Source organism: Chiroxiphia lanceolata, chromosome 1 (genome assembly GCF_009829145.1).
Source record: "Chiroxiphia lanceolata isolate bChiLan1 chromosome 1, bChiLan1.pri, whole genome shotgun sequence".
NCBI classification, from domain to species: Eukaryota; Metazoa; Chordata; class Aves; order Passeriformes; family Pipridae; genus Chiroxiphia; species Chiroxiphia lanceolata.
Window position 1 is genome coordinate 49,422,414 of NC_045637.1, and position 14,918 is coordinate 49,437,331.

The 14,918-nt window shown below is 39.0% G+C and overlaps 1 protein-coding gene across 5 annotated transcripts in view; it reads left to right on the forward strand.

Annotated features, from left to right (window-relative positions):
* ROCK1 (Rho associated coiled-coil containing protein kinase 1) overlaps nt 1–10,466 on the forward strand; it is an 86,923-nt gene extending 76,457 nt beyond the window's left edge. For 2 of the 5 annotated variants that reach the window (XM_032682205.1, XM_032682218.1), the window contains 6 exons: nt 1,063–1,151; nt 2,258–2,336; nt 2,454–2,715; nt 3,466–3,673; nt 8,082–8,123; nt 8,942–10,466. In XM_032682205.1, coding sequence (XP_032538096.1) covers nt 1,063–1,151; nt 2,258–2,336; nt 2,454–2,715; nt 3,466–3,673; nt 8,082–8,109 — 666 coding nt within the window. In that variant the 3' untranslated portion in view covers nt 8,110–8,123; nt 8,942–10,466. Of the gene's footprint in view, nt 1–1,062; nt 1,152–2,257; nt 2,337–2,453; nt 2,716–3,465; nt 3,674–8,081; nt 8,124–8,941 lie in introns of those variants that run through there. The other 3 variants (XM_032682213.1, XR_004355946.1, XR_004355945.1) reach the window with 3 other exon arrangements.
* Nucleotides 10,467–14,918: the final 4,452 nt, after the last annotated feature.

Here is a 14,918-nt window from a genome sequence, read left to right on the forward strand (position 1 = left end):
CCATTAAAGAATTGTGACTAAAGGGCTGAACACTCTTTAAGTTGGGGCCAAAACACCCTCTGTGGCTTTTCAAGATGCATTTCAGTAATTGAGATTTACAGCTGTAGCACAGAGCTCGCGCAACACATTTCTAAAATGCTGTTCTATAAATTCGTTAAGGTAACTTTCATATTCAGGTTTTGAGGTCAGCTTAAAGTCCTGTGTAATGAGGAGGTTGAAACCTCCTCTTGTAGAAGGAGTAAACACCATTAATTTAAATTGTCATTATCTTCATTGTGCAGAAACCCATTCAGTTACCTACCAGTAACTGGAATTCAAGATGAACTGTTGGTGTATTCACTCTCATGGTTTTCTGTCCTTTCCCCTGCTTCTGGGTCATATTATACATGGAGTTCAATATAGACAGAGCAGTCAGTTTGCCTCTTTTTAGTCCTCTTTAGTACCTCATACACATTTAGTTGTTTCTAAAACATTTGAAACTGCAGGGAAGGGAACTGCCACTGCTGTCACTGAGCTTATGCTTGTGGACAGTTTCAGCTGTCATTCCTAGATTTGGAATGTATACCAGACCTCTGTTTCTGCTGATTCATTTTGTCTCTTTATTTCACCAGTTCATTAAATTGAAAGTGTAGGAAATAGTTAGCTGGCGCTGTGAGAATCTCTTCTAAACTACCAGTAGTTTGGTGCAGGTCTGTAGAACTACAGAAGTTGTTTACGACTTTACCATCAAGTGATAGATTTTGCACTGCATCACTCTGTGATAGATAATTTTCATGGTAACATGCCAATAGCAATTGAAATTTGTGAGTTTGTGTGCAGATGGAATTCCGGAATCGTGACAAGCATTTTAGGGTGCTTCAGTGAAAATACACAGTCACTGCAGCTGTAGCATTGCCCAGCTGTCAGTAGTGTATCTGCCTGCATGATGATTTAAATATGTCTTGATATTAGTTTAAAATCTTTCCTTTACTCAGGCTTTACATGTGTGTGTGGGAGAACATTAGGATAAATGGTGCTTTTTAAAATGCAATTTTAACTTCTCTTTATTCTTTCTTTCCACAGTATGTTGTGGTGAGCAGTAAAAAGATACTGTTCTACAATGATGAAAAAGACAAGGACCAGTCAAATCCGTCTATGGTACTAGATATAGAGTAAGTAAACTTACTGGTAGTTTTGGATGCAAATTGGGAAAAGAACCTTGTGTGTGAGGTAACTGATAACAAATCTAAAAGCTTGAAATCAGAATTCCATAAATAATTTTTAATTTCCCAAACTAGTTGGAAAATGTCTATCTGTATTTCAGCATGCTGTTAACAGAAGATACTGCTTTCTCTTTGTTCTGCTATTGCTAAAAGTTAGAGAAAAGAGAAAGTATCATTGCTCATCAAAGCATTTCTAACTTTTCCAGATGGTTTCTGTTTAAAGTGATAAAATAAATTAATTATGATCCCTTTACATTTGTTGTACATGAGGAAAATTGTGTCAAATATCACTGAAGCCCATCACTGATACATGACTGTGATGTTTGAACAGCTGATGGACATTATAGGACCTTATAGAGTAGTAATTGAAAAAAGGTTTTAGAATTCATGAATAGGTCTGTAAATGACTAACAAATACAGTGGTCTGGAAGGAATCTCAAACTCAGGAAGTGCTTAAGCTGCCAATTGCCTATAACCAGGAAAAGAGTTATTTTCTCTTATTCTCTTTTCATAAACATCTGTTACGGCTACTGTTGAAAACAGGATGTTGGGATAGATGGACTTGACTGAGTATAAGATGATGTCTGTTCCAATTTTAATAGCATTTTCGACAGCTGGTGCCCCAGATTTCCTTTTGTGATGTTTTAGCATTGATTGTTTATCAACTCATAACAATTTAGTAAAAAAACTAGTTAGTAGTATTCTATGGTTACTTCCATACAGGTTTATCACTAGGCTATTCTAGCAGTAATGTTAGGCTTCCTAGTGTTTTGAGGAGGAATTTGAAAGCCTTTTTCGCACGCAAATTTGCCATGATGGATCTTGAGCTCGTTGTAAGGTAACCCTCTTTCCATACTACAGAATATTTTGATCTTACTTGGGTGGAAAAGATCTATATGTTTTATGAATTAATTCCTACAATCATATTGCAGCCTTGAAGTAGGTTGTATTGCTTGCATAAGCAAAATTTCCAAGAACTTCAAAGCAGTTTGATAACTGTTTTAAAACATATGTAGCCTTTTAGCATTTTCTGATTTATGTTTCTTCTAATTTAGTAAGCTGTTTCATGTCCGGCCTGTAACTCAAGGAGATGTATATAGAGCTGAAACTGAAGAAATTCCTAAAATATTCCAGGTAAAAAGAAGTTTATTCTCATGTCTGTTTAATTCTCTTGGAAGTTTGGCAGCTTCTTTGAAAAGGGTATAAAAGTACATAGTGCTTCAACAATAACACAGCAGCATTCTTTTTCAGATTCTCTATGCTAATGAGGGGGAATGCAGGAAGGATTTGGAGGTAGAACCAGTACAGCCGGCAGAGAAGACAAATTTTCTAAATCACAAGGGCCATGAATTTATTCCCACATTATACCACTTTCCAGCCAACTGTGAGGCCTGTGCCAAACCTCTTTGGCATGTCTTCAAACCCCCTGCTGCCCTAGAATGTCGAAGATGCCATGTGAAGTGCCACAGAGACCACTTGGATAAAAAGGAGGAATTAATTGCACCATGCAAGGGTATACTCATGTTTTTTTCTGTTCTGTATTCTCTTCATGGTTTAGCCACACCTATTAAACTATTGGAGGCAAATAAAAGCACTTTAGTTTAAAACTAAACCTAAAATTAGAGTTTTATCGTTTTAAATGTGGAAGATTAAAACAATAGGCTGTTTACACTGCTTATGAACAGGCAGCTGTGGCAGTCCTCTGTAGCCTTTCATGGTGTAACTGATGGGGCTCTGCTGAGAGCCCTGAGAGCAAAAGGTTCCCTGAAGGTTTGTGCCCAAGTACTGGGCAGCTCCCTGGTTCCCAAATCATTCTCTCTGTACTTACACCTGGCCCACTTTAGGGACAGTTGCAGTGGCTGCATCACCAAACTCTGCTAAGATTTTACAGTGGTTCTTCAGCCACCTCACAGATTGAAGTAAAGGTTTCTTCTCTGTGCTCCTGTGAAGTGGAGCATTCAGGGTATGTACTCTGGAACTTGGCCATAAGGCATCCATACAACTTTTCAGCTTATTAAGACTGCAATTGGTGTAAGTTTTCTCATTTCTTGAATATTAATGGTAGACTCAAGAATCTTAATGCAGAGTGACAAATATTGAAGATTATGTTCATAATCTCCCCTGCAGTTTGTTATCTTTCAAAAATATATAAATAAATCCAAGTATGGATATTTGTTCTTTCCAGTGGCACAGTTAGTATGTCATAATTCTGATTTTGATAACAAGTCCTGATTTTCACTGAATCATTTTCCTCCTTCTACAGTGAGTTACGATGTAACTTCAGCAAGAGATATGCTGTTATTGGCATCCTGTCAAGATGAACAGAAGAAGTGGGTGACTCATTTAGTAAAGAAGATCCCTAAGACACCACCATCTACTTTTGTTCGTGCTTCTCCTAGAACTATGTCTACAAGATCCTCAGCAAATCAGTCATTCCGAAAAGTTGTTAAAAATACTTCTGGGAAAACCAGGTGAGAAATAAACTACAAGAATTGAGTATCTTTTTGATTAAAAAAATGTCTGTGTATAAATCCTATTTAATGCAGAGTTGTGAAATAATTTCACAGTTACGACTGTTGAACTGCTGATCTAAATCTCTGCTCAAATCCCAAAGGAAGGAGCAGACAGAATTCTCTTACTATCATGGTAAATTTGCCAGTTCTTCGCATTTGGAAAGGTACCGTAGAGTTGGTACCTGGCCTGCCAATACATGCAAGGGAGCTGGTTGCTGTTTAAAGGCAAGACTCAGCAAATATGTCAGCAACAGCATTTAACTGCAAGGAGTATCCATGTAGTCATCTCGTCCATGGATTGACTCTTAGAGCCTGTGTAAGCTATAAGTCTTCTGCAGATGGGGGTGAAGTGAAAAACTTACAGATTCTCAGTCTGTTGTTAGGACATTTCTTTTGTTGGAAGGCTGCTTAGGTATTGATTCCATTCTTTCTCCCTGCTTACTCATTCCCTGTCTTCTATTCCAGCAATTGTTTTTGTAAGCTGTTTGTGACCCCGTGCATTAGCTGGGCCAAGATGTAAAATGTGTTTTCTTAATGTTAGGTTACTGTAAGCTGATTTCAACCTGCCTTAGCTTCCTCCTATAGTATGTGTGTCCCTTTCTCCCCAGATAACTGATTGAATTGACAGTATGAATGGAAACTAGTATCTCAGTAGGGAAAGAGTCTTCCTAGACTGGCAGGGCTACCAAACATTCCTTGCACGAATAAACCCTGAACTTTTGTATGTAAAGACACACTGGGTGTATCATGGAAACATCCTCCTGCAGAGGACCATTTTTTATATGGTATTTCCAGCCAGTATAATTTGCTACCAGGTTTACATTTAAATTTTGCTGTCTATTCTCAGCTTTATTTGCCTCAAGTCCCATTAAAAACAGTCTGTAGTGTCTGAAATAGTATCCCTGATTTTACTGAAAACTTTGTAAACGGAAAGATACAAAGGGTACTGATTTTCTTGTCCCTAAGACTGAAGTCCTAAAACATAAGCAGTCACAGAATCATAGAGTGGTTTGGGTTGGAAGGGACCTTTTAAAGATCACCTAGTTCCAGTCCCCTTGCCATGGGGAAGGACACCTTCCACTAGATCAGCTCCATCTAATGTGGCCTTGAACATTCCCAGGGATCATAGTTTTGAGATAGTAATATATTCAGTGAAGGTCCTCAAGATAATTTCATTCAGGAAAATTACTTTAGGCCTCAAATACAAAGCTGTCAATATAAAAATCAGTAATGTTGCAGGCAGTTTGGTATTAGAGATGATAATCAATGCCACAGTGTGAGGAGACCAACATAAAAAGAAATCTGTAAGCAGCATGTTGTGTTAAGAACATGTAGCTGTGCCAGAGCCTTTGGGGGAGAAGTCATATTCACAAACACTGAACAAAGTCTCAGTTCACAAGTTACAGTTCAACTGGTAGGAACACAACAGAACCATGATGTAATTTTACGTTTTTCAACACTGGCACTTAATCAAGCCAAAGTTCTGAAACACATAAACACTTCTGATGGAGAGATTTTCTAGGAAGTGGGCAGGTTTACCTATGGTCTTCTCTGTTAAAATCTGTTAAAAATAAGGGTGAGGGCAGTGGAAAAGCACATAGTGATAAACCTGAGCTAAGAATGACTGTAAAATCAGAGTTTTCTCACTGAATAGTGGCATCTTCCGTATTGTACCAAAAAAAGACAAATTGTTACTTCCTGGGGGTTTCAGTCATGTTTGTTATGTACTTATATTGTGTGTGCTTGTGCAACAGAATCTTGTTAAACTATTTATCTTGTCTACAAAGTGTCCATTTCTCTCAACTTCCAGAAAGTTTTATAAAGCTTTGTGGTATTTCCAAACTTATTTTTTCCTTCAGTCCTCAATTTTCCAAGATTTACTGAAAAGTGTTAGACCCTTCCAGAGGCTTTAGCCAGATCCTTTAACACTAATTCCCCCAAAATCAACCAACCAACCAGCCAGAGGGATTGGAAAGAATTATTTTTAATATGTCATTTACTTGCATCTTTAAGGTGTATTAACTGGAATAATCTAAAACAATACTTGGAAGATCCTAATTGTACATTTTAGAAATCATCCTCTGTTTTTGAATATACAGATTCTTTTCTCCGCCTTGTCAAGCCTTGCCTTGCTAAAGAAAGTGTATATTTCTTTATTTCACATTTAGGTATTTAGAGTTGAAGACTTTCTTTTCCAATAGACTCTTTGAGTTATATTCTGGGTATAGATTCCTTTCCATTTATCCTTACGAGGTCCTCTGGTAGCTGTAATAACCAGCTTTTATTCATACTCTTTAATGGAAGAAAATCTGTTTTCTTAAATCAATTTTTTTCCACTCTTTCTTCATAGAAATGCTGTCTTGGAGTTTCCTTTAGCAAGGACAGCTTTGCAGCTAATCTATTATAGAATGAACAGATTTGCATATTTGAAAATTTGTAGTAGCTCTTAAAGGAAAGGCTCAGTTTGGGGAGATCGGTTATCCAGACCATTTCTGTTATTAATCCTGTTTGTTCCGTGACAGTGTTACAGAATCATAGAAATACACAAGTAGGGAATGGAACTTTAAGAAATGAGAAACACCATCATTAAAGCTTTGGTTTTAAAATCCTAAAGATCCAATGAGGATCCTAAAGATCTAATAGCTCACCAGCACCAGAAGGAGGATGGCTGCACATTCCTGAGCTTTATCCTGTGTCAGTTCATGGTTCACCGATTACCAGAGTCAACTGATCTATTTTTCAGCAGAAAATTAATCCAGGAATGTTTTGACTAAAGGAAAGCCAAAAAACCCAAAGCATAACAAAAAAACCCCCCAACCCTCATGCCACAGAAGAAAAACATGTGGTTTTCTGTTGGATTTGGAAGTTGCAGTGGTTTGTGGAAGAGTCTCAAGACTGAAAGGAGGAAGGGTGAAGTCTTGCACTAGTAAAGTATCAGGTCAGATCAGCTGTTCAGAATACTTCAGTCTTGCATTTTCTCCATCTACCCCAGTGTATTACCTGTGTTGCCACCCTTCCCCATCACCCAGGGAGATCTTCCAAGTTCTTGGGAAGAAATAAAGCTTTTTCTGTCAATTCAGAAGTTAATACCTGCATGGTATCTTATCTCTTTGACTGCTTGGATTTATCTAACAGACAGATCTCACGGATGTAGATCAGACAGAAAACATTTATATCACTCTTTTAGACTGACCCCAAATCCGTCAGTGAGCATGATGACATAACTGATATTTGACCCTAGAATTTTGCTTCTTAATGATGTCAAATACTGACAGAGCTTCTTAGAAAAAACAATTAATTACGGGAAACTCTGTTTTAATACTGCATATTATAGGCACTGAGTATGGGGGAAGAATCATTGAAATTAAGCCATTTAGAGAGGCACAGCACTTGACCAGCAAGGGTGCTGGGTATATGCGTGCTCCTGGCCTGTTGTGCTGCATGGAGATGTGTGCAGGGGGCAGGTGGGGAGCCCCTGCACCTTGCTGATGCTTGAGGAGCTGCTTGTGGCATGCTCTGTCCCCATCAGACAGCTGCCACTGGGTTGTAATGGGGTTTGTGTGGCACCTGCAGGGCAGTGTGAGCAACTAATGAAATGATTCAGAGTTATACTGAACAAAGAAGCATTAGGAAAAGGCCAGGTAGGAACTTCTCTTTCTGGCTATTCTACTGTGGACATTTTTGTGGCTTTCTCAGACAAATTTGTTGTTAGTTGTATCTATGGGGTAGACAAGTGCTGCTGTGATGGAGTATGCCCAGCCTGTGCCCTCATACCATTGCATATTTCACCCCATGTGTTTAGAACGAAGAGGCATTGGATTTATTGGATTTATTTTAGGAAAATTCACTTCCAATGTACCAGATGTTTAAATTTAGATTATTAAATAAATTTGCAATGGATCTTATGTACTGAACACTTACAGTGATTGCATGGTAGCTGAGCTAATCTGACAGAGGATTTCCCCTCTGTGTCTTCCTTCCCTGCTTTTCTGTCAGTGGATCCTGGGGAAGTGCTTGAAATGATCCATTTTGGACCCTTCCATGAAGGTCCACAATTCGGTTTCCTGACTGTCAAAAATGTGTAGACTGCTGAGCTAGTGAGTGGATCAGTGTGCTAAGAAGTGCAGTGATTGCCAAAACTGAGGGCAGGTAAATAGGAGGGTCAGGGAGGTGATAAAGTGAGGAAACAGCAGTAACAGCAGGCTCTTTTCCTTTCAGGAGGCAGCAAACTGTTAGATCTGCTTTTCTGAACTCAAGACATTGCACCCTGCAGTTGTCCTCACCTCTTAGGCAGGGGAGTAGGAGAAGCAGTGATGATTTGTGTGGGATACACATGTTAAGTATCTGAAAATTGTTCTCTTGTCAGGCAGTATAGCAGAACTTGCCCTCGGTGATGGAGTCCTACCACGTAAGCAGGCATTACCTATTTTGTTGAACGATACAGACATTAACACATGCTTGAAGACATTTCCGTCCATTTCATTCGGGGTCTGACCCACCTTTCTTTTCTGTTGGTAGAGAGCACTTCCTTGACTTAATGGAGAGGTGTCTCAGACCCACTGAAAGAAGCTTCACATATAAAAGTTCATCTTAAGTTCTATTCCTCATTTTAATAACTTACCACTAATAAATATGAATCAGAACTTCTTGATGAACTCGCTGGCATTTGCAGCACTGCTTCGAGATTGGAAACTACACTTCATAGCTCATAGTATGCTGATTTATTCACACTGTATCAGCACAGTTGAGGTGTTTTCTTTTGATCTATTTGGACTTGGGCACCTGGTCAAGTTAATGCATGTTTAAAAAAGAAAACAACCAACCAACCAACCAACCAACCAAAATTCCTGTGCATCAGATGAGCTCTGGCAGCTGCATGCGCGTGCTCTTAGCCTAGAGAGCCTTTTCTTGTCCTGCAAGTGAAAGAGGGTCACCTAGCATTTGCCATGAATACACCCGTAATTGTTTACTGTTCATCACTTGGAAAGCTGCAGTAATATTATTATCATCTGTCTGATCTCTGTGTTCATTTAATGTTGTTTGAAATTAAGAACAGTTTGTGGAAGATCATATAGGTGCGATCCTAGTATTGTACCATGTCAATTGAAAAAAATACTCTGTTAACGTAAAGTGTTCTCTTCATGAAGCTCTTGGCAAACAGGCACTGGTGTTATGAAGCTAATTTTTATATTTGTTATTAATTGTCTGTTTTCTTCTTTGTTCCAGCTAACCACATGTACAGTGCTTAATGGAATCTCATGGGATGCAGTCAGAGAAACAGGGCTTTTTTTAACCACACAGAGCAGTGCAGACAGGCTGTTGCTCCTTTCAACATAACTATCACAGGCTTCAGGGTTAAGATTGCTATTACTGTCTCCTCCTTGCTTTGGCACAAAAGCACGCTGAGGGTGTTTAATTGCGGGTTTGCCTCAAGGTAGATTAGATTAATTATTACTATGTAATGCAAGTTAAAGCAAATAAAGCTTAGCTAGGTGTATAAAAAAAAAAAAAAAAGAGGTGCTGCCTTTTTGGATTTTTAGAAAAAGCCTGTCAATCACAATGAAATGCAGCCAACTTTCTTCATACCAGTGAAAGAAAAGGACTGTTAACCCTGCGAAGGGGATATTTATGTCAGGATGAGCATATGAAACCGAGTAGAAGAGGAAGGTTTCCTTTCAATGAGAAGGACTGCAATTGCTTTCAAGACTCTAAGTTGTGCTCTTGAAGACTGCAGAACTAGCTTAAAATGAAGCCTTATCACTTGAACTTCAGTGCCTTCACTGCAGAGTTCTTTACAGCCTTAATGCTAACCACCCACTATGGAATGGATCAAAGTGTTAAATATTTTGCATTATGCTTTACAAAATACTGATGCAGCAGGTTTGTAAAGGGGGGAAACAAGTAATTGCCTTTAATCTATGCATTTTTGCCAAGCCATACTGAATTATTTTATTGTTAGAGGCATTAGAAACTAACAGTAAAAAGAACCACCGAGTTTGGAAGCATATTTTGGGGTACATCATTTCTATAACTGTATAATGTATTGCCTTACAATTTTAAATGATAACGTACATTAAGTTAACAAACATTTAAGAAATATATGCACTGTTTGAACTGTAAATTATTCTTAGAACACTTTTACTTGGTTTTACATTGTTCTTTTAGTGCCTTGATTTGAGATAATTGTATTATTGCCATGTCAATAAATGTAGAAACCTAAAACTAAAGAAACCTCTAAAAAACTGTTGCATATCAGTAGTTTTTACTGAATTTTAATTGGTTGAAGTTTTTGTAGATGCTACATGCATTTTCTAAATTAAGTACAATCTTTGAATGAGAATTCCTCTTACAAAGAAAGACTGATTCTGGTTCGTAAGCCAAGAGATGTGTAGGCAGTGCAAAAAAAAAAGCATATGACGCAAAACTCTGGATAATTCAGGAATTTCAGTAAATGCTGTCAGACTCTTGCTTTGTAGCAGGAATACATTCATGGTATGGGCAGTATGGTTTTATTTTATTTTATTTCTTAACCAAATACCTCCTCAGTAATTTATAATGGCTTTGCAGTTATGTATTAAATAAGAAGCACTGGAAAACTGATTCGTCCTTAGGACGATTTGCATGTTTCAAGTGGTATTGAAAGCCGCACTGATGGATATGTAATAATAAACATATCTGTTATTAATATGGTAATGACTCTGTGCTCATTTAATGAGAAATAAAGTAATTTATGGAAAGACCCTTTTGAAAACGACTGGCATGGTGTTTTCTCCTGACTGCAGCTTAATCTTTCTGAGCATTCAGACATTGCAACAGCTTCCTGGTACAAGGTGCATTTACACTGTAACACTTAGGAGACTGAAATGTTTTGGGTTTTTTTTTAGTATTCTACATCAATAAGTAAATACCACATTAAATTTAATTATTTCATTCCCTTATTCTCCTGGCCTGCCTAATTTTAAAATTAGTAGCCTAATTTATATTTATTATTCAACCACCACCCTGAGCTGGCCTTGTCATTGCTTCATCCTTCATGATGCCAGTTTGAAGCTTCAGAAATCCCACTTATTTGGGGGAGGGAACATTGTTCAAAAGACAAGGTGGTTTTTGTTGGTGGGGGTTTTGGGGGTTAGGTTTGTTTGGGTTTTTTTGGAACAGCCTGTTCATCCCATGAAGCTACTGTCCCTAAATCTCCCTGGGAAATCTGCCAAGACCTGCAGAACAATAGAGCAGTAAGGACACGAATGATTGTATGTCCTTTGAAGGTCACAGGGCCAGGAAGTATAGATAAATAGAAGCAGTTGATGTGGTAATTTCAGGAAGTTCCTCTATGTTGAGATTGCTGTATCAGAAGTGTCAGCAGTTTCAAAGCTGTGGCTGAAGCACACTAAAGACAACCTTCCATATCACCAGTCATGTTGTGAGCTTGTCAAGCAATATAAGGAATAATTATGACCTGCTTTAATCTACTGTCACATGCTAAGAAGGGAAATAATAAAGTATAATGATTAAACATATCTTATTTAAATACATACATTACGATAGGAAATTTGGAGCAGGAGGGAAGGCCTATGGTATCTCCAGACCCAAATTAGATTATGGATTGCTTTTCTGCTTTCCTTTAGGTGTAACTGGCTACCTCTACAGGGTCAACAACCCTTGCTTGAGTAATTTTATTAATAAAAAAAAGCAATGTCTTGTAATTTCATATTTCATTAATCTGAAAAATAGCATAAACTTCATTATGAATAGATAATGACTAGTGGGAAGAGGGTAGGATTGTGGAAAAATTATTTTGCTCTACAGATTGGCTGGCACCTACTGTCACTTTCATAGTTTTTTAGCAATGCTGAAGTTCTGCAGTTAGTTCTTTTTAAATGCTGATTTTGCTTGGGAAAGCAGCAGCAGACATAATGAAGTGTAAAATTACATTGACTGGTGTGTCTGGGATAAATTGCAACTAAAATGCTTTAATAGTAAAGTCTAGACGTGCAAATTACAGTTTGTGTGTTCGGGTACACTGATGTTGGCACTTGTTTACTGTAAGCAAGGTGCCTGTCTACAGCAATAGCTATACTTCAAATAAGAAATTCAGCCAAAGGTTTCTCCTGCTAGGAAAAGTAATGCTTACAATCTCAATTGTGCAAACAGATATTTCAGGCAAAAAATATCTGTTACGAAACTTTAAGGAAGCATCAGCTCTACCATCCAGAAAAAAGCAATCTGTGCTGTCATGTTCACTACAGCTCCACTTAATCCGACTCTCGCCACATTATTTTGCTTTTACTCTTCTCACTAATGATTCCTCTTACAGCAGGGGGACATTATGCTTACACTCATCTAATACAGCACCAGAAAGTCATCAAGAGACGTGAACATGTAAGCTGTGAGGAGCTGGCATAAATCAGCCTGGCTTCTTTCATACCAGTGACACTATAGTTTTACATGCTCCTTGACAAATCAAGAAGTCTAGATTCTTATATGATTGGTTTTTTTGTTGATTTGCCTCTACCTTTTTTTCATATTATTTTTACAACTGTATTAGGTTGAAAGTTCATTAACATAGGTAAAATGCCAAAATCTGCTTTTTCATTCCCTCTTCAAGCCACCATATTTCTCCTAAGCAAGAAGAAATGGTAAGAGTAACTGTAGCAAAACAGCATGGTACTAAAAGGATAGGGCCTCTCCCGTAGGTGGGATTTACCTACAGTAGTCACTGAGGCTGTAGCCAGAAGCAATTTGGGAATTGGTAAGCGAGAGGTGGGGCAGCAGGTGCTGAGCTTTCCTCTGAGCTGGTGAACGCTACTGGGACTTTTTTTTTTAATGTACTAGTTACAAACATAAAAAATGCAAATAGTTTTGTTCTTGTTCCTTCCCCCACATGTGCCCCCAAAATGCAAAAAGTTTGAAAACCACTGAAATGGAAGAGGTTACACGGAAATGGGGGATACTGTGTATGTTACTTTAAACACCTCCTGGGTTGCTACGCATCCTTTACCCTGCCATTTTCTATATCATCTGTTATTAGCAGTCTCACCTTATTGATGCTGTGTTTTAGTTTGTAGCAGCTGTTGAGACAGGGATCAAGTGTAGCAGTGGGTTTCAGGTTGGGCGTACCAGGGCTGTGCCATACCCCGGATCCCTCCTGCATGGGCAGCCACGGTGGTCTCTGTTCGGGCCCCGCCCAGCCCTGCGCGGTGCTGGGAAGACCGTGTGCACCTGACTTGTGTTCAAGCATCTGGTTTCTGTTCCTCTTTTTCTGGGCACTCATTTGGAGACAGTCAAGGTTTGCAGTGCAGGGAATTGAAATGCTTACATTTATCATGGAAAAGAACTTTTAAACATGTAAGGCACTGTAGCATATCAGGACACTGGAATACTGGACCTAAACCACTTACAACTATTATTTTTTTTGAGTTTAATTTACATGGAAATTATCTGGAAGACAGCAGTTAATAATGTGATTGGATCCTACCTGTGCTGCGAATACACAGTCATTAAAACGTTTCAAGCCTGAAGATACATAGAAGATACACTGAAGCTGTGGAAGCCTCACCCCTGTAAGTTTTAGAGGCCAGGTTGGATGGGGCCCTGGGCAACCTGATCTAGTGGATGACATCCCTGCACACGGTCCCTTCCACCACAAACCATTCTATGATACACAGACAGGTTCCCATGAACATTATGTCCCCCACAGAAAACAAAATGTACATTAATAAATGCACCTGTCAACATATCGGATAATACATCTCGCCCTTTAAGGAAACAAAAAATGTAAATGCAGTATTTTAACTCCCCAGTCTCTGATTATTTACAATGAATCTTTGTTCTATTACAGGCATTACAAAGGTGCCTAAAGCATGCCTTGGAAAAGGGTTTGCTTCCTCACACCTTTCGCTGTATCGCAGCACCTGCTTGTACTGTCTGAGGATACACCTACCACTTGTGCTCGTCAGAACTGGGCCAAGGGAGATTTCACAGTGTAAAAGGCTTTTCTAAACAGATCTGGACTTGCTCTGACCCATCGTCTAGCATTAATAAATCCTGGCAGGTCTGTTGGCCTGCAGAGCAGTATTTTGCTATCGACACAGCCCCAGCTTTTGGATCCAAGCTGGCTTTCATCCATCCAGCTCAGGATGGAAAGGAGCCATGCTCAGATGGGCCTGCAACTGGCCAGAGAGAAACAGCCAGGGCAGGCAGTTGCTGATGACCAAGGTTCCCTCAGGGCCTGTCTTCACTAAGAAAAAAAATGCATTTAATAATATTCAATCAATCTTTTCCATTTTAATATCATCAAGGTAATCTGTATTTCGTATGTATAGATCAGGTTGCACTCTTTTTCTCTACACTCCTTATGACAGTTTGTGTAAGATTCAGGGAAACCAGTATCTATTGATTCCCTCCTTAAGGAAAAAGGCACGCAGCTGTTACTGCAGGAAGAGGCCTACACTGTCTGGGAGGAAAGAAGAGGGAGGTAGTGGTTTTTCACCTTGCAGAGGTTGGGATGATTTTTCCTATAGATACAACCCCTGGTGCTTCTCTTTCAGCACAGCACCATCTAGTGCCTGTCTCAAATCCTGGAAATGCATTGTCTGTGACTGCCTGGGCCTTGATCCACTTAGGGTTGGTTACTCTAAAGGGGAGATTGTGTTCAGTGCCGCTTCAGACAATAGAGCATTCCACTTCCATTTAGCAGTCCCAAATAAACGGCCTCTATGTAGGTCACTGTTGGTGTTAAGAGGCTAGACTGGAGACATCCCAAACTCACAGGCAGGCAGCTGGGGTCTGCTCTCACCTGAATAGATGATCTGCAGGATCTCACCCTAGAATGGGATTAAAGCTTTTCTAGAAAGCTCCTTTCAGCAAGTCAAAGTAACAGAAGATTCATCACTCTTGCTGGTCAACTTTAACAATACTTAAATTGCCTCAGTAATTGGAAACTCCTCCTTATTTCAAGATCCAGCTTAATTTCAGCATAACACCAATTGAAGCTTCTCTGTGAAATGTAATCCTTGGTCCCCCCGCACCTCCTTTTCACATCTAGGAGCCTACACTGAATAAAATCAACTTTCACTCTTCTCCACGACAGTCAGAGAAGACTGAAATTTTAAGCCAAGACTGAAATTTCTAAGCCTTCCATTTTAAGGCTTACTTTCAAACTTTGGATTATTTTTATGGCCATTTTGTATATCATTCTTCTACT